The following is a 22,026-nucleotide window of genomic DNA, read 5'->3' on the forward strand; positions in this document are numbered from 1 at the left end:
ATCTTTGTGGAAAACATGGAGAGATGTAGCGCAGTGGACAATTATGTGTAGGTTAGTAAACTACAACCAAAGGACGACAATTCAAGTACAGACATCAGCTTGGGGGAGGTTTCCAGAAGTGTCCTCTTCAACATTTTTATCAGTGATTTAAAGGCTGTCTAACAATGTGTTCAACAAATTTATGAATGACGTGAAACTGGACTCCAAAAGATCTTTACAGATTTTGGCAACAGGCTAAATCTAATAAGATAAATTTTTATAAAGTTAAAATTTAACACTTCTAACATTAGGGAGGAAAAATCAATATCATAAGCACAGAGCAAGGCTTAGCAGCAGTATTTTAGCTGACAGCTGGCTCAATATGTCTAAAGTGTAATATGCCTGTCAGAAAAAAACAACCTAACCTAATGCTGCGTGAGCATGCAGCTCACAGCATGGGGACGCTTCTAGTCCTGTCCTACTCTGATTAAACAAGGACATGGAAGTGTACTCAGAGGAGAACTGACCAGGACAGTGAAGAGATTCTGTGCTATGTTGTATGAGGAATATTGGGAGGAACCTGGATTTGGGGGAAACGGAAAGATGGGGAGACATGAGAGCTCCCTTTGGAAATCTGAATGAAGGGATTAAATTATATCAGCTCTGCTCTTTATGCTCCAAAAGGCCAAAGCACAAATAATGCATTAAATCTCTAACAAGAAGAGAGGCTAAGTATGATAGTACCTTTCCAAGCCCCTGACCTTTTCAGGCTGGAATGGGCTTCCTCCAGGTGATAGCAAGGCCCCTGCAAGTGCAGGAGCCAAGCAGGAGTGACAGGCCAGCTGGGCCACTCTGGGGAGGACGGGAACTTCAGCTGGGTAGCTGGGTTAGGTGATATCTGAAGTCCCCTCCAACACTGACAGGCTCAGACACCATGAGAGTGCTTTAATAATCACCACCCACTGCAAAGGGTTGGTGCGAGGCTCCAATTCGATCCTGTGTAGTATGTAAAGTGCTCTGGAAACTCTAGAGTGCTTCACAGATGGAGGAGTGGTTGTTATTATTAAACATGAGATTTCCGGAGTGTCCTTCTGTCACAAAGCAAGGCATAGCAATGTCTGCACAGCTTGTGTGAGGGTGAAACGTAGGGTGGGGAAGTTTGCTCTGCTCTGCCCACTAGCAGTGAATTTCCTGTGTCCTTGGAGGGACCCACAAGGGCCTTCATAGGATGAGTCCCTAGAACAGAGAAGGGGGGTGCTCCTTCTCTCACTGTCCCCCTCCTAGGAGGATTTGGGGGAAAGCTGCACAAAGGGCCCTGCTGGATTAAAGATGAAACCTAAGAATACAATGTCAATCAGAAGCGGTCACTTGCCAGCATCTCAGGAGGCCCCATCCGAGAGGCGGAAGGACGGGAAGAAGACAGCAGAAATGGTCCAAGGAGGACGATGACTCACATTTATAGAGCTCACCAGGGCCAAGTCAGCAAACTCTGCATTTCCTCCAGGTTTGGAGAATGAGCGTTTATCTCCAAATAGATTTCTTTTTCTAGCCAGAGACATCCATTTCCCCAAAATTGAGCTCAAAAGGAGAGGACCTACAGCTGTCCACAGGGTCTGGGGACCAGGGGCATGGGGATAACTGGAGGAACGTTTTGGGGGAAGTTATGGGGCAGCACAGACTAAAGAGTAGAAAGGGTGAGGGGACGAGCCAGGGGACCAGGGCAGGGTGTGGCCCTTAAGCTGTATGCTGGAGCTGCCTTGTTTAGGCTCGTGAATGCCGATCGTTAAATTTTCAGGAATTCTGTAAGCTGGTTGACAAAACATTGGTTGCTTGAAATTGGCCATGGTGGGAGCATTTATATTATGAAAACTGGCAAATGCTGCAAGTTGGGGCCTGCCCTTGCCCCACCCACCCTGACCCCCAGTTGCTAAATATTTACTAGTACACCACTCATTGCCAGGTTTCTCCCCCAAGTAACTTTTTTCCATTCTTCTTGGTCTGGCTTGGGAAGAAACTCGCCTTACACAGTCCAGGAGGGCCACTTGGTGCGTTCAGACCTGGTCACTGTTCTGGGCCACTTGGTCTCAGAACTGGGCGCTCCAGAGTGGAGCTTTTCTCCAATGCCTCAGAGCACGCTACAGACCCTGCCGAGGCAGCCCACTGGGGACTGGGTGCAGGTCTGGACGGCATCACTGAAGACACGGAAGACTGCCCCTTTCGACAAGGTCCAGTTGAACAACGTCCTGAGAACAGTCTGGGAGATCAGAAAGGCCTCTGAGAACGGAAGGGGCAGAGGACCAGGCCCCGGGGTTAATGCTTCTCTGCCAATTATTAGCTAGGTATTTGGGGGCAAATTTCTTGATCTTCTTGGCTTCCTAATCTATAAAATGCAGATAGGAATAACTACTCCTCAGGGGGTAAGGACTAATCAAGAGAATCAGATGACAACTACTGGGTGGGGAGGGCGGCAGCGTCCTCTGGGAGGCCTGCCTGCTTTGTGGTGCAACGCGTGTCCCACACCTCCATGGGGCTCCAAGGTTCCCATCTTCTCTCTCAGATGAAGGTCCTTCCTCTGAATGAAGGCTCTGGGGCCACCCGCCATATGTCCTTCCCTCCTATAGATATAGTAACCACTGGACTTCAATCACCCGGCAGGGACCAGTCCTACCTTAAGCTGGAGCTAAAGGGTCCCTGCTCAAAATCTTGGTTGTGATATCTTGAGAAGCAGATTCCCTCTCCTGTCATCCAAGAAAGGAGTGAGAAGAGTTGAGGGGTGTAAGATGCATGCAGGCACAAAAGCTCTGGAGGAGCTGCGGGACCCAGCCACTCTGACAGTCTGACCTTGAAGGAGACACTCCCTGAGAATTGGGATGCTGGAAAGCTCAGCTGGGCTGCCTAGCTCAGTTACCCTCACTGACATCGGAAGGCCTCACCATCCCTTTCCTCATGTCCTAAGGAATTAATAAACTCTTTCTGTAGGCTCTCGCGTTCAATAATAACTGTTACCATGTGCAGTAGGTTACCATCATCCCCATCTTCCAGATGAGAAAACAAAAGCCCACAGAGGGCTTTCTGACTGATCATACTATGTGAATCGGTGCATTTGATTACTTTTCTTCAAAGAGGAAAACGGGAAGATTTTTTTCACCTTCTGTGAAAGAGGAGCAGACAGGGGGCAGAGGCAGGAAACCCCACTTCCCAGTGCCTACTCTGAGTTCTGAACTAGCTCATGCCATCCTCACTGCTGGACCCAGCCTGTCCCTACCCCTCAGCAAACCTCTCACATACAAGCTTAAGTCAAATTCCACAACACTGATTGTGCCAGAAACAGTTCTTCATGCAGAATCCAGGGAGGAAGGCAAGGGTGGTCTATTCAGGGAGGTGACTCACTGCCGTGTCAACTTCCCTGGGGGGCTGTGGAGCAGCCTGGAGGCCTCAAGCCCAGAAGAGCCCTGTCTTTGGTGGGCTTCTAGCCTTCCAGAAAGCCTGAGCTGCATTCCGCTGCTGCCTCCTGCCAGCTTCCCTTCAGAGTTCTTCTCTTACTTGCGGGAGGTGGGAGCAGGTGGTTCAGAATAAGGAACACCACCTAAGTCTTCCTAGCACTGTGGGAGGAAGTCTGCACAGGGCAGGGCAGGGCAGAGTTGTTGGCATGGATGGGTGGTTTTGAATTTCACCCTTGCTGCTTACAAGTGCCTTGGAGGTGCCACTTTACGTTTTGAGGCCTCAGGCTCATCATCTGAAAAATAGGAGGGGTGCTTCCTATCTCCCCCACTGTTGTGAAGATTGCCGTCACCTTCCGAGGATGCTGGCAGAGCATCAGAACTGGGTCAGGCCCCTCTGACCCATGCCTGCATGGCCCAGAGCACCCTGCTGTGACCTGATACTCCTGTGACTCTCCCCTCTAAGACTGCAGGATCCTTGAGGGCAGGGACCAGGTTTTTTGTGCCGGACCGTCATAGCACCAGTGTCTGATAGAGAGAGTATCTAAAGTATCTATGGAATGCAGGAATGACTAGCAGGGAGTGGGCAGGCCGTCCAATCAAGTGCAGTCATTTTAGCTGGAGATTTATCTTCCTGACCCCGAATGCCTTAGGCCACAGCAGGGCAGTCCACAGTCCCCAACCACACCCTGATTGAGAGTGGGGATTGTGAGCAGGATGGGCTCTGCCAGTGTGACTTGGGCAAGTCACTTGACTTTTCTGATCCAGGGTCCTCGTCTACAAAATGAGAGTAATTACACCTAAGATGTGGCGTTTTTAGAATTAAATGAGATGCTAAGTGAGAAGCAGGTGGCACTTTGTAGTCACACAGCGTTTTATGGTTATTGGTACTACGACCTGCACACCCTGCAGCCCACACCCTGAGTGCTGGCTGCTTTTGTTTCCCTCCTATGGGCAGCCTTGGGGGTCCTGCCCTTATGGGTGCTACCGCTGCTGAGTGTGTAAGCTCCCAGGGAACGCACTGGGCAAGTGGCAGCTCAGGTGCAGGCATAGGGGGCCCAAGGTGTCATGGAAGGAGATAGAACCAGTCACCGTTTTATCTCCTTGGCAAGTGACTCAGTTCCTCTGAGCCTCAGTTTCTTCCCAGGGCTGGCTGGGATAACGTCTAATGATGTCTGATAATGTCTCTCCCCAGGGCTACCAAGAGACCATATGAGAAGGCGTGTGGCAAACAGTAGTTGTTCAGAAATCCTTGGTTTCTGAGCATCTTTAATGCTCCTTTAGCTAGTCTCCTCTGAATCCAAATCCAAATTGCACCCCCTGGCCTTAACCCACTGGAGAAGCCCAAGGACTACCTGCCCTTCCCAAGGTCTCACTCTGTGTGACTGTTACACCCACATGCCTCTTACAGGGTCCCTTCCTGCCAACCTGGGCACTTAAGCCTATGCCTCTCAGCACAGACATTCCCCTAAAGAGGACATCCCTCATCCGAGCCCTTCACCTGACAAGGGCAGAGGGGGAATGGACCAGCTCCTGGGCCTGCCCTGCTAGGCTGCAGGAAGTCTTGTGTTCCGGAGCCCCCAGGGCTGCCCTGGCCTGGTCCACCAGAGCTGCCAACACTCCAGACAGCTAGGATTCCAGAGCACTGGCTTTCCCTCCAGCACCCTGGCAAGCTGGGTACAGGATCAGCTTCCTGGAAACCAGTAGAGAGGCCAAGGACCTGGGAGGACGTCAGGGTTTGGCCTGAACAGGGAGGAAGCAGCAGGGGGCAAGGCCAGTGTGGGGGGAGGCATGGCCCCAGGGTGCTCCAGGACTGGGCCTGCTCACTGACCCCCAGCCTTGTCTTACACCGTACACCACTCCTTCCCTTTCCCTGCACGGGGCAGACTCATGTCGGTTGTGAGGATGTGAACCTTCCTTACGCCTTTCTCCAGCTCTGCCTCAGCAGGAAATGTCCTCATTCCCTTCTCTGCCTCCCTGCCACCTAACTGGAGCCTCAACTCTCCCCAGAAGCTTTTCCTGATTCTCCACAGCCACCAGGAACTCTCGGGGTGCTTTATTTGTCTATCTCCATAAGCAGGTGGGTTCCCCCACTCCTGGACCTGGCTCATGGTAGGCTCTCAGTGTGTTTGTTAAATGACTGAATGATGAATCAAAGGAGAGAATGATCGAAGGACATATTGAAGGGCTCAGGGATCCCTAAAGAGGAGAGGCCAAGAAGTTCTCCTCAAAACACCACCCAACCCAGTTGGCACAGGGACAGCAGGAACAAGGTGCAGAGCCAAGGAGGCTCCCGGAACAGCAGGCCCCGGTCACCTCCATTGTGATCCCCGGCAAGCCAGACAGAACAGAACACAGAAGGAGGTTTTCACTAATTAATTCGTTAATTAAAAATAGGTTTGTTGGTAGTAGTTTACAAAATGTGACTTGTAAAATGTTTGCTGGCCCTAGCTGTGCCTCTGGGGCATTACTCATGGAGGCTGATAAGATGAAGGCTGGGCACTTGCAGCCAAGGCTTTTACTTCCCAGCTTTGTACAGTTCCCTGGGAACTGACTCCTCCCATCCTTCCCACCCACCTTTGGAGGACCCCTCACTTTTGTAATAGGCCTAAACCTGTGACTTCCAAGAGACTCTTTAGACACACACCAGAATCTCAGTGTGTTTGTGCCTGTGTGTGCACGTGTGTGTGTATGTCTGTGTGAGGGCATGTTTATAGTTGGAGAAACATTTAATATGCCTATTGTGTTTCTAATAAATTAAAGTTCACTCCAATCTGGGCTGCTGGAGATGTGCAGAAGAGAGAATGAAACCAGCCAGGCTTGCGGGGAAGAGGCTGAGAAGCAGCACTCTATTTTTTATACTCCATCTCTCAACAATCTGTGAGGCAGGGGGGACAGAAGTGAGTCCCCTTTTACCAGTGCAGAAACTAAGGCCCAAAATGGACTATAAGCTCTGTTAGAGCAGGAACTCTGTTTATTTTATTTATTTATATATATTTTTTAGAGACAGAGTCTCACTTTATCGCCCTCAGTAGAGTGCTATGGCATCACTCAGCTCACAGCAACCTCCAACTCCTGGGCTTAGGTGATTCTCTTGCCTCAACCTCCGAGTAGCTGGGACCACAGGCACCTGCTACAACGCCCAGTTATTTTTTTGTTGCAGTTTGGCCGGGGCCGGGTTTTGAACCCACCACCCTTGGCATATGGGGCCAGCGCCCTACCCACTGAGCCAGAGGCGCCACCAGGGCAGGAACTCTGTTAACTTTGCACTCCCAGGACATAGCAGGACAAAGTCTGTAAGATCTATTGGAAGCATTCCATATTTATTGAATGGATGAGTGAATGAAATAGTGCTGAGATTGCTTTGCCTAAATTTGTATAATTAATCAGCAGCAGAGCTTAGGATAAGGCCTAAGGTTTCTGAATTTCTACTAGGCTGAGTCATCCCACTCTCTCTCTTCAGATCACAAACTCCAAGGACAAAAAAACATCTTGGAGCCCAACTCACCCACCTGCCTCCTGCTGGGCCACACAGATGTGGGAGCCCCCACTAGTCCTGGAAGTCAATGGCACAGGAGAGAGAGGCAGAGCATCCAAGGAGCTCTTCAGACCTGCTGACCTGATCACCTGTCCTCCACTTTATTTTAGATTTTGTATCCTTGGGCCATCAACTATTTTTGTAGCTGTTTAGAGCATTCATCCCGCTTGGAGACAGGAGATAGACAACAAAATCTTTGTGTTTTGGTGAATATCAGAATGAAGGTAGGAAGTTCATTACATCAAAAGTCTAGACCAGGCCATTAGAGGGTTTCTTTGCGAGCTTTAAAGTCATGTTGCCAGCCTACCGTCTCCCACATGTGGGTATAAAGGCCCCATGGTTGGACCTGGAGGTTGTTTTTGCCTTTTACACAATGAAGGATTCAGGTCTAGAGTGAGTAGGAGTTCAGGGGTATGTCCAGTTTAAAGACATGGGTGGCCCAAGCAAGCAGAGAGAGAGGTCGCTGTGTACAAAGAGAAGAAAGGCCCGGCAGAAAATAAAAAAGAAAGAGAAGAGTCTGTTTTGATGAGTCAAGGCAAGAGAAGGTGGGTCCCCCATATGGTCCCTGGGGTGTTGTCCCCAGGAACAGAGGGAGCTGTCAATCACAGCCACAGAAAAGGCTTAGGGGGACTTTGAAAGCTGCTGAATTAACTCTATTGCTGCAAAGTGAATGTGTTTCACAGGCAGCTGAGCAGAGGGCCCTGCAAGGCAGGGGGCTCCAGCCCCTAAAGAGATAAGAGGAATGTAAAGGGAGTGTGAAAACATCTGAACCCGTTTCTGCCTGTCACAGCTGTGTGGCCTGGATGGAGGCTATTCACAGCCAGGGGCTCCAGCCACCCCCTTCTGCTGCCAGTTAATGAAACCAGCATGGAGATCCTGATGACTGATCAAAGCCCATCCAGTTTCCCCAGGAACATCTGCCTCCCCTGGCCCCACCTGGAGTGGATAGGGAGAGAAAGAAGGTGCTCAGAGGGGCAAGAGAGACTGGCCTGCTTCCCCCAAGTGTCTGGCCCCAGCCCTACCTTCCTCTTGCAGGGTACGTGAGATAACATTATCTTGACCCTAGATCTTCAACCACAGTGTCCTGGGGTTCTGGATTCTTCTTACCCTGTGGGTTGGTGGAAGATGGAGGGCAACAGGGGGTGGAGCTTCTGCCAAAGGGCCTCAAGCAAATGCTGGACTTGCTTCTTCCTGGAGCTTCCCGTACTGGTGCTCAGCTGTGAGTTCAGACTTTGCCTGTCTTCCCTCTCTCTGGTCAAAAATGAGGTTGCATCCTTGGGGAACTACCAAGACCCTTTAATATCACCTTTCACCAAGCCATGCTACATAAGCACCTGGTTACCTACAATTTCCTCCTAATCTAAACTATCATCCAAGTGTCCACATCCATAGGGACGATGCCTACTGGGTCAGACTGAGATTCCCTAGGATTTCTGCTTTCTAGTCAAGGGCTCATGCAGCTGACATGTGGGACGTGCAGACAGAAGCGTACTAAACATTGAATCCACACACAAACAGACCAGATAAACTCTTTGTCTTGTCTATAAGTCAAGAGCGAAGATATTTGTGGAATATCAGTCTGCATCTATGTGAGAGGAAGAGTGTGGAGTAGGTGTTGTTGTGTGTGGGTGGGGGTGGAGAAGCTGCTGCCTTCCCTAGTAAAACCCCATGGCTTCCCGGAGTTGCTGACAGAGCTACGGAAGAAAGAGCTTTGTTTGGTGAGTGACATTGCATATGAGTGTTATAAGAAACAGGACTTGAATGACATTTTTGAGATGGACAGAGAGTGTGTGAATGAAAAGGCAGTTGCCTAGGAGTGACACTAGCTGGAGTTCTAAGCAAGTGTGGAAGAGGAGAGCAGTAGGAGAGAACACTGGGGTCAGCAGGGGTCCTGGGGCAGTGGAAGAGGAGGCTGGCAGAGTCCAGGCGACAGGCCCAATGTGGCAGAGTTGCAGAAGACAGAATGGGAGGGATGTGGGAATTAACACCATGCATGGAACTGAGGACCACATACCCAGGTCACATCCAGGTCTCCCCGAAGACCATGAAGTCCTTACATAATCTCTGTACAATTCCTCCCTCTTGGTGGCTTTTTCCTTCCTCATCAGGGCACAAAGGGCCCAACTAGAAGCATGCTAGACTTGAGGGCCTGTAGGTCGGCAGTAGAAGGTGCCGTGGCTCTGTCTGAAAGCAACCAGAAGGAGGAAGTAGGCCATACGGAGGGCTCCACTGGGTTGTGGCTTTTGCAGTTTCTAAATGGAATTCTGTCTTCAATGCACAATAAACACAGAGTGACATCCTTACAACTAATCACAGAGTTTCCCCAGGAGGGACTGAAACAACCGAGGGGCTAGAAGCCACTTCCTTAGCCATCATGGCACTTGGCCTGTGCCCAGATAGCATGGGGCCATAACCATTAATGCTTCTCTACTAAAATGGGAAGGAAAAAAAGCCTCCCTCATTTTTAATAACTTTATTCCCCAAACTTCAAAAATGAAATTGCCAAGTTAAGAACTTGCCTTGAAAAAAAAAAATTCTAATTTATTATAAAGAAGGTCCGGGGCTTGGGAATTTTTTAATGCAGATTCCTAATTTTCCAAAGTGAGATTCTCCTGTGCATTTGAATAGATTACTACTGCTAGCCCTTAGCACAACGGGAACATTATTAAAACGACTGCATGGGTCTCAGAGGAAGGGCTCGGCTTCTCGCTTCCTTTTTCATTTTGGGGACTTCATATCAAAGACTGTCCATTTATTGCCCGTGGAAGAAACTGGGTTTCTGAAGAGGTGATAGAGAGATGGGCTCAGCTGTCCAGGCCTTGAGGAAACAAGTCATACAGGGCCCAAACGTAATGAGATTAGACCTCGAGGAATGAGGAAGGCGTGGGCCTCATTTCTTGAGAGCCCCATTTAGGATGTGTCTCCCTGGGGTACCCAACCCCTGTTCCTATCAGGCCCTGCTTTCCTGAAGACATAGAGTGTCATGGAGCAGCTGGTTCTTGAGGATAATGAGCATTAGCAGGGAAAGGGAGCAGAATCCCCCCCAAGAAGCTGCAGTCAGCCTCTCAAAAGCATAAAGAGAAGGCAAGATTGGCCCGCAAAAGTTCCTCAGCAGAAAACTCTGGTGGTCAGGCACACGGAGCAGAGCCATCACTATAAGGAAGGTACTCTGAGAAGCCCCAGAGACGGGGAGATGGCTCCTCTAAGCCTATTGGTCTTGAAGGCCAGCACTCTCTGGAAAGAAGAGCCTTTCCCTCTATGAGCCAACGCCTTTGTTTGGGGGACCTTCCTCCATGTCCTACGTCTGTCCCACTCCATCGCTGCCTTAACTCCTGTCCCTTGGCCCCCATCCTGATCAGCTTCCTTGGGAGCCAGCCCAGCTCAGGGAAGCCCAGTGGTAATTTCGTCATAGCCTAGTGGCTTAGCCATTATCATAAGGAGCCCAGGACTTTGGCCTGGTCACTTCACCATGGACATGGCTCCCTGTAGACACTTCATTCCTGGATCTCCGGGTTACAGGTAGATGGCGGCTTCCGCAGGGCAAATGACTCCTTTGCTGTGCATGCAAGTATTTTCAATGATGGCATTCTGACAGTCCCTGCATCCAGCTTCTGGTCTGAGACCCTCAGTGGATCAACTAGGGTCTCCCGTGTTTCCTTAAAAGCTAGAGAAGCTCAGTGGTAGCTTCAGGGGGCACTGAGCGCCTTAGGACTGCAGCTCCACCTCCCTCACCTCCATCAGCAGTTGGGATTTATTAATCCAGCTGTATGCTGATAATTAAATTAAGCTCCTGGATCAGCATTCATGGACAACGTCAGCCCTTACTGCAGCTCTCCTGCTAATCCCCAAGAAACCAAAACTTCTCCCAGCTGCCTGGGCAGGCAAGACAGGGAGGGCAGGTGGGAGGAAACAGCTGCCTTCAGCAGCACGGATCCAGTGCCCTCTGACCCCTCAGCCCTGCCCTGGAGGCTTAAGAATGGGGGTGTGGGCCTTGGCATTCACCACCTGCTATATAAAGGAAGGGGCCTTGTCTGTTTCCCACTCTGCCTATGGAGCCTGGAGAGTATCATTACAAAAGAAGTGGAGCCAAAGTTCCCGACTATGGGATTGGGTCTGCTTCTATTGAGGAAGGACAATTCTTGTCCCCCATTATAGCCCCTAAGGGCCTCTTCCTTTTCACTTTTTCTTGGCAGGGAGGGGGCAAAGATCTCCATCAGTTGAGGGCTCCTTCTGAGCTTTATCTCTGGGTTCTGGGACTACGGAGAAAAGGGCCCTGACATTGCATTAGATAACCTGGAAGCTTCTGAATAGAGAAGCTGCATAAATATGCCAAGTCCAAATCTGTGGTCATTCGTGGGCAGAGGGCTTGCTGAGTATGAGGTTAGGCTGGGAGAGACGGGGAAGGAATGTGAGCTGACACCGGGGGGCAGGGCTGTGAACTAAAAGACATATGCTTGGAGGTTGAAGAATGATGAGAGGAGGAGAGTCGAGGTAGCCAGAATGATGGACACTTTGAGAACTGGACCACATCATCTGGTAATTTCACAGGTGGCGGGGGATAACAAGGATATATGGAACACCCATCATATGCTCACACCGGGCTGGGGTGTCAGGGCCACAAGACTTAACATGAGCAATGGTCGGCCCATCCAGCACCTGAATCTAAATACCCTTTTCATGCTGCACAGATCTTCCATGTGGTCTATGAGGATGGCCGTGTTTGAAATGCCAATGAGTGAGGGGTGACGGGGAAAGGCAGAGTGGCTGCTGGAGGAGTGAGGACGATCGCCTGGCGCCAGCACACCAGTGGGCACCCACTGTGCGCAGGGCAAACGCATGAATGGCTATTCTAGCTGGGTGCATTTCACATCACGATGCTCGATAAATAATTATTGAATTAATATTGACCAGAGAGACCACAGTAGAGAAACAGGAGAGCACGAAGGGAAAGGTCAGAGAATGGAGCCGAATGACTCGGAGTCTCAGAAAACCCGTTGTGAGGTGGGTGGGAGGTGCACACCGGGAAAGCCAAGAGCAGAAGGGATCAGTCTCAAGGACTGCAGGAGGGCAACTCCCAGCCGTGGGGCTTGCAGGAGGGGAAGAGACCAACACCAGCCAGCAAGAGGTGCCCGTGCCTGCTGCAGGAAAAGGAACCAGGCTGGGGGGCTCCAAAGAACTAGGGGGTGGCTGCTGTGTTGGAGTTGAGGAATGGAAACTGGGGGCCAGAAGGAGGGGGTCAGAGAGCATAGAGAAAGAATCCTGGCTTTTTCTACTTAGAAGCCAAGTGGAGTCCTAAAGAGAACACGTTCTTCTGACAGGCAGCAGGAGCGGACTGGACACAAGGGCCCAAGTAACTAGCAGATGTGGGGACCTAGCACTAAGGAGCCTCAAAGTAGGGTGTTCCAAATACTCAAAGGCAGGTCCTTTGAGATCTGTCCTACTGGACAGTAGGATCAGTATATCCTACCGACACCTTGCTCCTGGGTCTCCCCAGCTGTTGGGTTTTTCCCCATTCATGACGAAGGGGCTGGGCTGCTCTGGTGAGAGACTGCTGGTTGAGTGTGGGGACAGGACCATGACCACTAGGTTGTAGTCCTCGGTGTAGGGCTGAACCTGTTGCTGTGTGGAATGCAGTGACCCCTCCGCCCAGAGGCCTATGTTTGCAGGCCGTCCTTCCCCAGGCCGGACGAGGGAGGAGCCAGTGTGCTGCCGAGACAGGTTGTGAGAGGCCTGGCTCTGCCCCTGGACCCTGGGACACTGCAGCCCCTCAGCTGGGATGCTGAGGGCCACCACACTCCCTTCCCCTGCGCACTCACCTGCGGGCTGTCCTGGTAGGGTGGGGGAGGGACATTCTGCGTGGCCATCATCGTCAGAGCTGGGGCTGGGGAGGCATGTTGCATCATGGGATTGATTCACATGGAGGATCTGTGGGCAGGAGAGAGGGGGCCGCACCATTAATAACACAGACACCACTGAGTGCAGCCAGCCTGGGCACCAACCAGCTCCACATCTTTTCAGGCTAGGCCACCTGGGCTGACTAGATAGAGCAAGGGCTGGAGGCCCTTCAGGGGAACAAATGAGAGCTAAGGGGAGAGGCCTGGATGGGGAGGAGCTGGCTGTGCTATTTTGACTTGAAAGAAACAATATTCAAATCATATGTAAAACAACCTGTACCCTGCAGAGATGCTTTGTTCAGCTTCAGCTCTGGCGTGGTGTGTGTGTGTGTATGTGTGTGTGTGTGTGTGTGTGTGTCTGTGAGGGGGAGGGGGCTTGACTGGTGGCAGCACTGGGACATTGGAGGCCATTTGGAGACCCTCCTTCCCTGAGTCCCGAGCCTCACCTTGTCCCTGTCTCCGTGTAACATAAGGAAGGTGCTCCTTGCTCCCCCTTCCCTTTCTGGAGCAGCCCCAGCACTCACAGAGCAGAAAGGCCCTAGGCCTCCAGCTCCCTGCTCTAGGATCCCCAAGCATCAGGCTCATCTCTCACTCATCACACCACATAGTGGTGGCCAGGGACATGGGGCACTGGCCCCTCTTCAGGCTGCCGCCCAACAGTGACTGGAGGCTCTGGAGAAGGGAAAGAGGCAGGGAATATAGGTCTCCTCCTAGATTTCCCTAGGTGCATGCTGTGACTACAGGTGTCTGGATGTGTCTGCATGTTCTGTTAAGAGCCTCCTTAGGCTTGGATCAGCGTAGAGTCACTGGAACATGGGGCCAGAAGTGTCAGAGTCACATGCCTCTTACAATGGAGATGGAGACAGAGGCCAAAATGAGGGTGTCTGTCTGTGTGTGTGTTTCAGGAGGTGGACTTGTTAGTGAAGCAGAGAGGATCCCAAATCTTTTTTTTTTTTTTTTTTTGTAGAGACAGAGTCTCACTTTATGGCCCTCGGTAGAGTGCCGTGGCCTCACACAGCTCACAGCAATCTCCAACTCCTGGGCTTAAGCGATTCTCTTGCCTCAGCCTCCCGAGTAGCTGGGACTACAGGCGCCCGCCACAACGCCTGGCTAAGGATCCCAAATCTTTAGAACCTCCATTTCGGCTCTGCTCCACTCTTCTGTGCCCCTCACCTCTCCATCACCAGAAAGTGAGCAAGCTCCCCCAACAGGACCTCAAGACTGCTCTTGAACCAGAATGAGGTGCTGTTAAGTGGAGATAGCCTGGCAGTGCCATCCAAGGAAACAGAATGCCCAGACAGCTGCTGCGCTATCCAGCAGATGTCCTGAAATGTTTAGAGCTGGAATCACAGGCTAGTTGCTTGGTCTAGGGCTGCCCATTGTGGGGCAGGAGATTGCTAAGAGCCTCTGGTGTGCAGGAGCTGTGGTCCTGGGCAGAGGGTGCTGAGGAGCTAGAAAGCTTTGTGAGCAAAGCTCGGAGCTCCCCTCCCCCACGGGTGGCTCCATCCTCTTCCAGCCTCACCCTCCTTAGGGTGTTCCAAAATGTTCACATACCTGAACTCTGTGGGTATGTGAGGGTGTTTTGGAGCTGTTGTTAAATAAAGGAGTGGGTCTCCAGGGCTGGTGTGTGTGTGTGTTCTCCCCAGCACTCACCGGAGCTAGCAGCACTTCCCCCTGGGGAAGGGGGGTAGCAAGGAGCACCCTCATTATGTTACACATTACACGGGTTCACCCTCCTCTTGGTCTCTGTCTCTTTTGGTTCTTTTTCAGGAAGAGGAGAGAAAAATCGACCTGACCTGAGTCTCCAAAGTACGAGACATATTTTGACCTGAAGGGCATGTGCAAAAAACATTGGAAATAGCTTTTTAAAAAAAGTTTCACCTCTGTGCAGAGCACTGTGTTGAGGGTGTGGTGGGATAGATGAATGAGTCAGTGTCTTTTCTCCAAGGAGGACACAGGGAGCTAACGGCCCATCAGGAAAGCAGAAGGTGGGAGAAGTGCAGGGGGTGACGGCACCTTCTGCACTAAACACTCTGACCGCAGGACAATTCCTGGGGGCCTCACTGCCTACAGCTCTGGTTTGCCTCACCCTGACCTCACTAGAAAGACAGACTAAAGACACAGGGTCTCTCGCCCTCCTCACACACCCTGGGCACCACGGCCCACATTGCCTTTTGCAAAGGGGCTCAGAGGGAGCTCTGAGGGGAGTCTCTCTCTCAGCCAGGGGAATAAAGGCCTATTTTCATGGCTGAGTCTTTGTCTGGGTGGTGGTCAGCATCTCAGGAAGTCCAAAGCATCGTGAAAAGGGTTGCAAAAGGAAAAAGGGGGATATAGACTCCTTGAGACATCAGAAAGAACTTCCATGACTTATATGAAAATGGTGGAATTTCTCTCTTTTGGACCCCAAGAAAATAAAGGAAATAGGACTATTTCAGGAAGGTATCAGGCATAGCTCTTTCCTGGAACTCTGGTGGAGAGGTAACTTCGGATGGGGCCTAAGGGTCAGGATGGCAGGATCTCCTTCCCAGAGCTCCAATTAGGAGGCTCATTGATTGGAAAACAGAGGGCCTCAGCGCTGCAGTGCCCGCAGCTTCCAGGAGAGGGAGCCTGAGGGCAGAGTCAGGGTGGGAGCTGCGTCTCCCACCTTCCGGGCAGCGGTTCCCTTTAACCTCAGGCTTGGGTCTTTTGGTTACCTCATTCCACGGTTGAGGAGGCAAAGCAAAGGAAACTCAATGAGGAGGATTGGGACTACAGTCTTTAATTTGCATTCTTTTATTCATTGACCAATGAATGGAAGGAAGGATCATTTTAGAGGCTCTGTCCCAAGAAGTATTTGCAAGAGTAGCAAGGCTGCCCTGTCCAGGGGGTAAGGAGGGACACTTAAGAGTGGTCTGCGCCCAGTGACAGGTATCCATGAGGCTGAGAGAAGCTCGTTCAGTCCTGAGCTCATGAGGCTGCAGAACAGAGGACACAAGTACAATTTAATGAGGACCCAGATGGCCCTTGCCCCTCCCCTTCTTTGAGGTCACCACAGGCCATTAGGCCACTGCCCCTTTACCCTGGGAGGGCTTCTCCTACAAGAGAACAGGAGGCCTTTTCATCAGGGGCTTAAGTCCCCTTCTCTGCTCACTCAGGCACAGAAGCCTCCGGCAACTCGACACAGGGGGAGCTCAGCCGCCCTAAGACTGAGGCCATCTCGGGAAGCTGGCTGTTTTCCTCACACCCCTCCACCCACACATGCACTCCCCCTACCCTGCTAGGCATGGCCTGGAGAGGAATTTGGGGATCTGACACATCTTGTCTGAGGCTTGGCGAGGACTCTGCAGTTGGGATGTAAGGGAACTCCTTGTGCAGAGCTGGGGTCCCAGCCCTTTTGGGGAAACCTGCCCTTTTTGCATTTCCTTTGGGTGGGGGAGTAGCGGGCCTGAGCTCCAGCAAACCCAGCCTGGGGCTTCCAGGCTTTTGTCAGGGGCTCTAAGATGCTGGGGGTCTGTCCAGCAGCCCCAGCACTCTGTTACCAGATACCCCTGACTTGGAGGGAGTTCAACCAAGGCTGAAAATGGTGTACACACAGAAACAACCCACCACAGGGCAGTTCTACATGAAGGATAGGCTCGTGTTGAAAGGTTGTTTTCTGTTTTTCTTCATGCTGAAAATCTTTATTACGTGACAGCAATTTTACCATCATCAAAAGAAGCTTAAAATGCTATTTTACAGAGCTTGGGAGCTGGTGAGGCAGTGTGGGGGAATGAGGGGACATCAGAGGACACCCCTTTAGGTAACAGGAATGGGCAGTGCTCCTCAGCCCAGTTCTCCCTCAGCTCTGCAGCAGGAGGCCCCTGGTCTGGAGCCCAAACTCCAGTGTGTTGACAAACAGGCTTAGAAAAAAAAAATACCAACCTCATTAGGAAGGAGCTCATTAGGACTTGTTGACATGAAACCCATTAGACCAATTAACATTCCATTAACGGCCTGGGGCACCAAGGGGTTAATGCTGCAGGGCAGTAATTGGGCTGGGGTGGCCGGGTTGGGGCTCAGGGCCTTGGGGATGAGAAGCAAAGTCTAATTGGAAACTCTCTGGCCAGCTGGCCAGACAGCATTTGCTCCTGGCCCTTCACCCTAGCTGAGACAAACTGCGTCTGGTGCCAAGGTAGGAGAAAGGAGGAAGGGCCCAGTTTTCCTTGGGCTCCTCACTGTCCCCGCCACCTGCCTCAAACTGGAGACCAGGCCAATGGTTGGCACAAGGACAAGGGGAGGGGACTTTCCACCCTCCTGGATTCTGATCTCCCTGTTTTCTTCCTTGATGCCATCACCCCCCACCCCCACCCCGCCTTCTCTTCTGTTCTAGTTTCTTTCTCAGCCCTTGGGAAGTGAGTCCTCTCTCTTCTCTAGGGACTAATTTTCTGTGATGTCACCACTCTCACAAAAACTCTTTAGAGAAGCTAGAATCCTTGAGGCCTCAGAGCCTAACTCTTCCAAAGAACGTTGTGATTTGGGGGTAGGGATGGGAGGGCTGTGGGTCTGCCTGCCTTCTTCCTCCCTTCCTTCCATAGCAGCTAAGAGGCTCCCCCAGGGTCCCCTAGGAGCCCTTCTCATCTGTCCTCTGACATACTCGAGCAGTATTTGCATGACTTTCCTTCTCTTGGTACAAGCAGAGGCTGTGGAAGTCACATCCCCTGTCTCAGTCTCAGTTTCCTCATTGGTAAACTCTGGGAGTGGACGAGAGGATTCACAAGGTCATCCTCAGCTCTCAAGTCCCATGATGGCCAAAAACTCCAGATTCTACACCCAGGGGAATCTGCTACTGATCTGTAGCCTGGAGAGTCACTTTCCTCTTGAATTGCAAAAGGAAGGGATTTCCCCAGAATATTCAGAAACCTTTTGCCCACGGTTAGCACTCCACACATGCTTGGTGACTTGAATGGAAACAGAGTGCAGCTCCATTCCAAAGGCCAGCCAGCTCTGTCTTCCTTCACTTTCTCTGAAGAGTAGGAAGGAGGCCCCAAGGCCAGCAAGCCTGGAGCCCTCAATCCCCCACAGCCCAGATGGCCCCAAGTTAGCCCTCCACCCCCACCCCCAAGACGTCCCCTCTGAGCAGCTGCCTGAGCCAGGGTTCTGATGTCTAGACAGATTTGCAGGAGGCTGAAATAACACGGTGAACTCAGCAGGAGAGACTAGAAAGCTGCATTAGTAAACCTGGCTGGCTTCAGCTCTTCCCTATGGGGCAGCAGCCTTGACTCTGGCACAATCCTGTTTCTTTTCTCTCAGCCCCAAGCCTTGTCCAAAACTATCTTCTCCAGCCCAAGATCCTTTCTCCAAGGCGGCCTGTAGGTGGCGTCACAGGGCCCCGCTTTAATTTCATTATGTAATAGAACCTGTTTACTAAATCATGTAATCAGTCGCCTTAGGATTTACAGCTTTGGATGTGTATGGAGAATTGGACTTTGAGTCAAATTTAAAAACAAATAAAAATGAGAGGCAGCTGTTGCTGATAGTGTGATATTCATCTTTTGGAAACAAATTCACCCCAGTGCTATAAATTATGCCTGGAAAAAAAGTGTTGGTGGTGGGAAGGAGTTGGCTAGGTCTCCTCTGCTGGCAACTCCGAGCGATGAATCTTGAAATAACGGTGTCAACCTGTCACTGATTTCATGTGACTCTGTGGATTTATCTAAAGAAACTCAGGGGTGTGGGTGCACGCGTACACACACACACACACACACACACACACATCCCACAGGTCTCTGGCAAAACCTAGTAAGGGCTAGAAGCGACAAGCTGAAAGACAAGTGTCCACAGGAACTCTGCAGTCCCTGCGGCACGGGGCATGGAGTTAGCACAGAGAACTGGACAGTGTCGAGGATGAGGACAGTTTGGGGGGAAGTTGGAGGAGGAAAGAGGGGAGAGAGAGGATTCATCCGTGGGCGGGGCAGGTTTAAAATACAAGCAGGGATCTGTTACTCCAAATCAGTTGTTTGATTGAAATGCTTTGGAAAGAGGGAGAAGTGAAGGGTCCTTGAGGGGACTCAGTAATGTGGAAGAAGAGCAAGCTCCCCTCCCCTTCCAGCACATCCACCGCTATCCCTCGCCTCTCCACCCCAGTGCAGTGAGAGCCAGGAGGAAGCTCAGGGCCTGTGGCCCAGGGGACAGAGTGCTGCAGGCTAGTAGATGCTGATTCCTGCCTATTCTTCCCATCTCAGGGTATTGGGGGGCAAATGGACATCTCAGAGTCGGGCCTGGGAGCTGAGAAGAATGGCTGTATCTATGTAACTAAAGGAAGGACAGACAGACAGGTAGACAGGAGCTGAGCAGCATCTGCTCTCCGGTCTGACCTCCTTGTTTGCTCTGTGTCCTAAAGGCTGCCCAGCTCAGAGGTCAAAAAGGAGCCACAGCCCCACAGTCACCCAGGTCCCAGGGCACACGGCAGCTGGCACAGAGCACAAGTCCTTGCAGAAAGTCACAATTGGAAGGCCCACTTCCCTGTCACTGATTGGAGCACTCAGTGAGAAATAATTTGTTATGACTGTTAAGAAGCACAGGTGACAACCAAGACAACCAGACCCTTTGGTCACCACCACTCTCTGTACTGTCATTTGCCACCTTTCTGGGAAGCCTACTTGGGAATTTGTGCTAGGTCATACTCTAGTATCATGATGCTGGTCCCTACGGAGCAAAGTGGGGACGGAGCAGGAACCAGCATGAGCTGGGGCTAGGACTGCCTGCTTCTGACTCCCGGGGAGATGGGCAAGTCTCTCTCTCCCCCTCAGTCCTCTTTCAGCCCTTAAGTGCCACGTGGTGAATGGGCTTTGGAAAAGGTAAGAGCCTTCTGTGAAACCCAAATCTGGGGACCCCATCTCCCTGCTCCCCCTCCCAAGAAAAATGGCCTTCTCTAAATGGCCTGTGGTCTGACTTCCTAGGGTCTCTACCGCCTGTTCTTTCTCTACCTCAGGGTCATTTTACTGCTTGTTCTTTGTCTGAAATCATAGTATGTCCCCAGTCTCTCTTTTCTCCAAGGCAGCCCCTCTTGTGGCTGACCCAACAGATCACTTAGACACTAACTGACCCCAGCCTCGAGGTGAGCGACACTTTATTCTAGAGACCCAGTTCTGGAGGAAAGGGGTGCTATTATCCCCCTGCTTCCTTCTGTGTCCACAGATCAGTTGGGGGGCGCTTCGTAGGCACATGGGGCAGAGGGTTTGACTACATGGTGTTGGGGCACAGGCCCTGGCCTGCGAGTGAGGCTGATGGTACTGGCTGTCATTCTTCTTCCATCACCCCCCAGCCCAAGGGCAGCACTGGTCTTCCTCAAGTCCAGCCTGACCAGAGGGCAGCCCGCCGTCCTGCCCTGTCACAGACTGCTGTGTCACTCTGACTCTGGGGGTTCCAGCACCCCAGGGCCCAGGGTTCCGGGGCTGCAGCCTCCCTTCCTGCTGCCCTCGTTTAGCTACTTTTCAGCTGGGCCCCACAGCATGGACTATGCTGCTCTGCTCCCAGCCCTCCTCCCCGCCGAGCTCTGCTTCTCCACACCAGGGCCAGGGAGCGGTAGCAGCCCGGCTTGCCTCCTGCCTTAGCTGTCACACCTTTTCTGGCTTCAAAAAGCTGCTGATATATTTTACAAACTGAAACAGCAATTTAATTCCCCCTGATAGCGGCAATTGTCCATTAGATCTTCCTACCGAGGAGCTTAACAATAATTCCTTTCATCCAACTGCTTGCTTCTTCTTGATCTGAGAATCAATCCCATAAATAGCAGGCAAGAGTTCTCACATTACTCTCCTCTCCAGCTTTTAGCATTTTGATGAAGATTCTCATCTCCTCTTTAAGCACTTTACAACTTGGCAATTTTTCCCCCTTTGATTCCTTTAAACAAAATAAAACAAAACAAAAAAAAAACAGAAAGAAAAAAAAAGCATGCTGTCTGGAAGGGTGAGCATAGCCCTTGCCTTCTGCTCACAGAGAGGTGGTGTCCAGCTTCTTCCTGCCTGGAGGCAGGGGGCCCGAGGCTGGTTCTGTCTGCCCCAGAGGGGCATCACTAATCCAGTCCTAAGCTTCACACTCCCCACACGGGGCTCCTGCTTTGACCAGTGATGCTCAGCTTACAGTGCTTCTCCCTTTCCAAGAGTCTCCTCCCTCTGTGGTTGTACCCCCACAAATGGAGGTGGGGGAGACATTGCAGCCACTGCCCTGGGGGTTGATCTGAGTCAACCCTCTCTCTGTGAGGGCCTGTGGCCCCTGGGGAACCCTCTAACCAAAAGAGGGGATTCCACCCTCTATTTCATCTCCAGCCCCCTTATCTTTAGCCAAACAACATGGTGGGAGGCCCAGGGAAGGGAGAAGCTTGAGGTCCTTTATTCAATTATTTTTCTTTTCTTTTCAATATCCAGACAGCTCCAGAGATCAAGGACAGAGGAGAGCCCTCCAGTTCCTCCCTGGCTGGCAGTTAGGGTGCATTGCCAGGGTACCTGGGGGCTCCCAAGACAACATCATGTGCTCTCTTATCTGCACACACATGGAGAGAAACAAACGTAAAAATCAATCCAGGGACCTAAGTCCCTCTCGACAAACCTGATTCCCAGGTTTATTATTATTTGTTGAGAGCTGACAGGAGCGGCTGCTCAGGAACCAAGCTGAGAAAACAACACAGGCCAGGGCCCCTGAGGCTCACAACTCAACAGAGACAGACGCACAGCTCGAGCTGGGGATCCCAGATGGAAGGAGCGCTTCTGCTCTGCGAGAGCCTGGAAGCCACCTCCACCTGCCCCACCAGCCTCCTTCCCTCCCTCCCTCCCTTTCATAGTCTCTCTCTTCTCCAAGGCAGGCACTAAGGCAGATGACAGTCCCTGGGAGCTGGAAAGAGGAGGGAAAGCAGAAGTGGGGGCCACAGAAGGTGAGGGCAGGGTGGGGGCGGGGGGCTGGCCACAGAGGCGGGGCATCGAAGCCTATACCGTCCATCACCTGCCATGACACCAGACAGGAGGGTCAGGAAGGCCCATTTCCCTCTGAGAAAGACTGTTGCATGTCCTCTGGCTGGATGGTATCTAGTTCCAATTTCTTTTCTTTTTTTTTTTTTTTTTTGAGATAGAGTCTCACTATGTCACCCTCAGTAAAGTGCTGTGGTGTCACAGCTCACAGCAACCTCAAACTCTTGGACTTAAGCAATTCTCTTGCCTCAGCC

General features: G+C 51.5%; 1 protein-coding gene across 3 annotated transcripts in view; it reads right to left on the reverse strand.

Moving 5' to 3' along the window:
* The window catches only part of PKNOX2 (PBX/knotted 1 homeobox 2), a 273,163-nt gene that overhangs the window by 66,708 nt on the left and 184,429 nt on the right, over nt 1-22,026 (reverse strand). For 2 of the 3 annotated variants that reach the window (XM_053594243.1, XM_053594244.1), the window contains one exon: nt 12,774-12,882. In XM_053594243.1, the coding sequence (XP_053450218.1) occupies nt 12,774-12,860 (87 nt within the window). In that variant the 5' untranslated portion in view covers nt 12,861-12,882. Of the gene's footprint in view, nt 1-8,971; nt 9,072-12,773; nt 12,883-22,026 lie in introns of those variants that run through there. The other variant, XM_053594245.1, reaches the window with a different exon arrangement.

This window comes from Nycticebus coucang, chromosome 6, assembly GCF_027406575.1.
Source record: "Nycticebus coucang isolate mNycCou1 chromosome 6, mNycCou1.pri, whole genome shotgun sequence".
Classification (NCBI taxonomy): domain Eukaryota; kingdom Metazoa; phylum Chordata; class Mammalia; order Primates; family Lorisidae; genus Nycticebus; species Nycticebus coucang.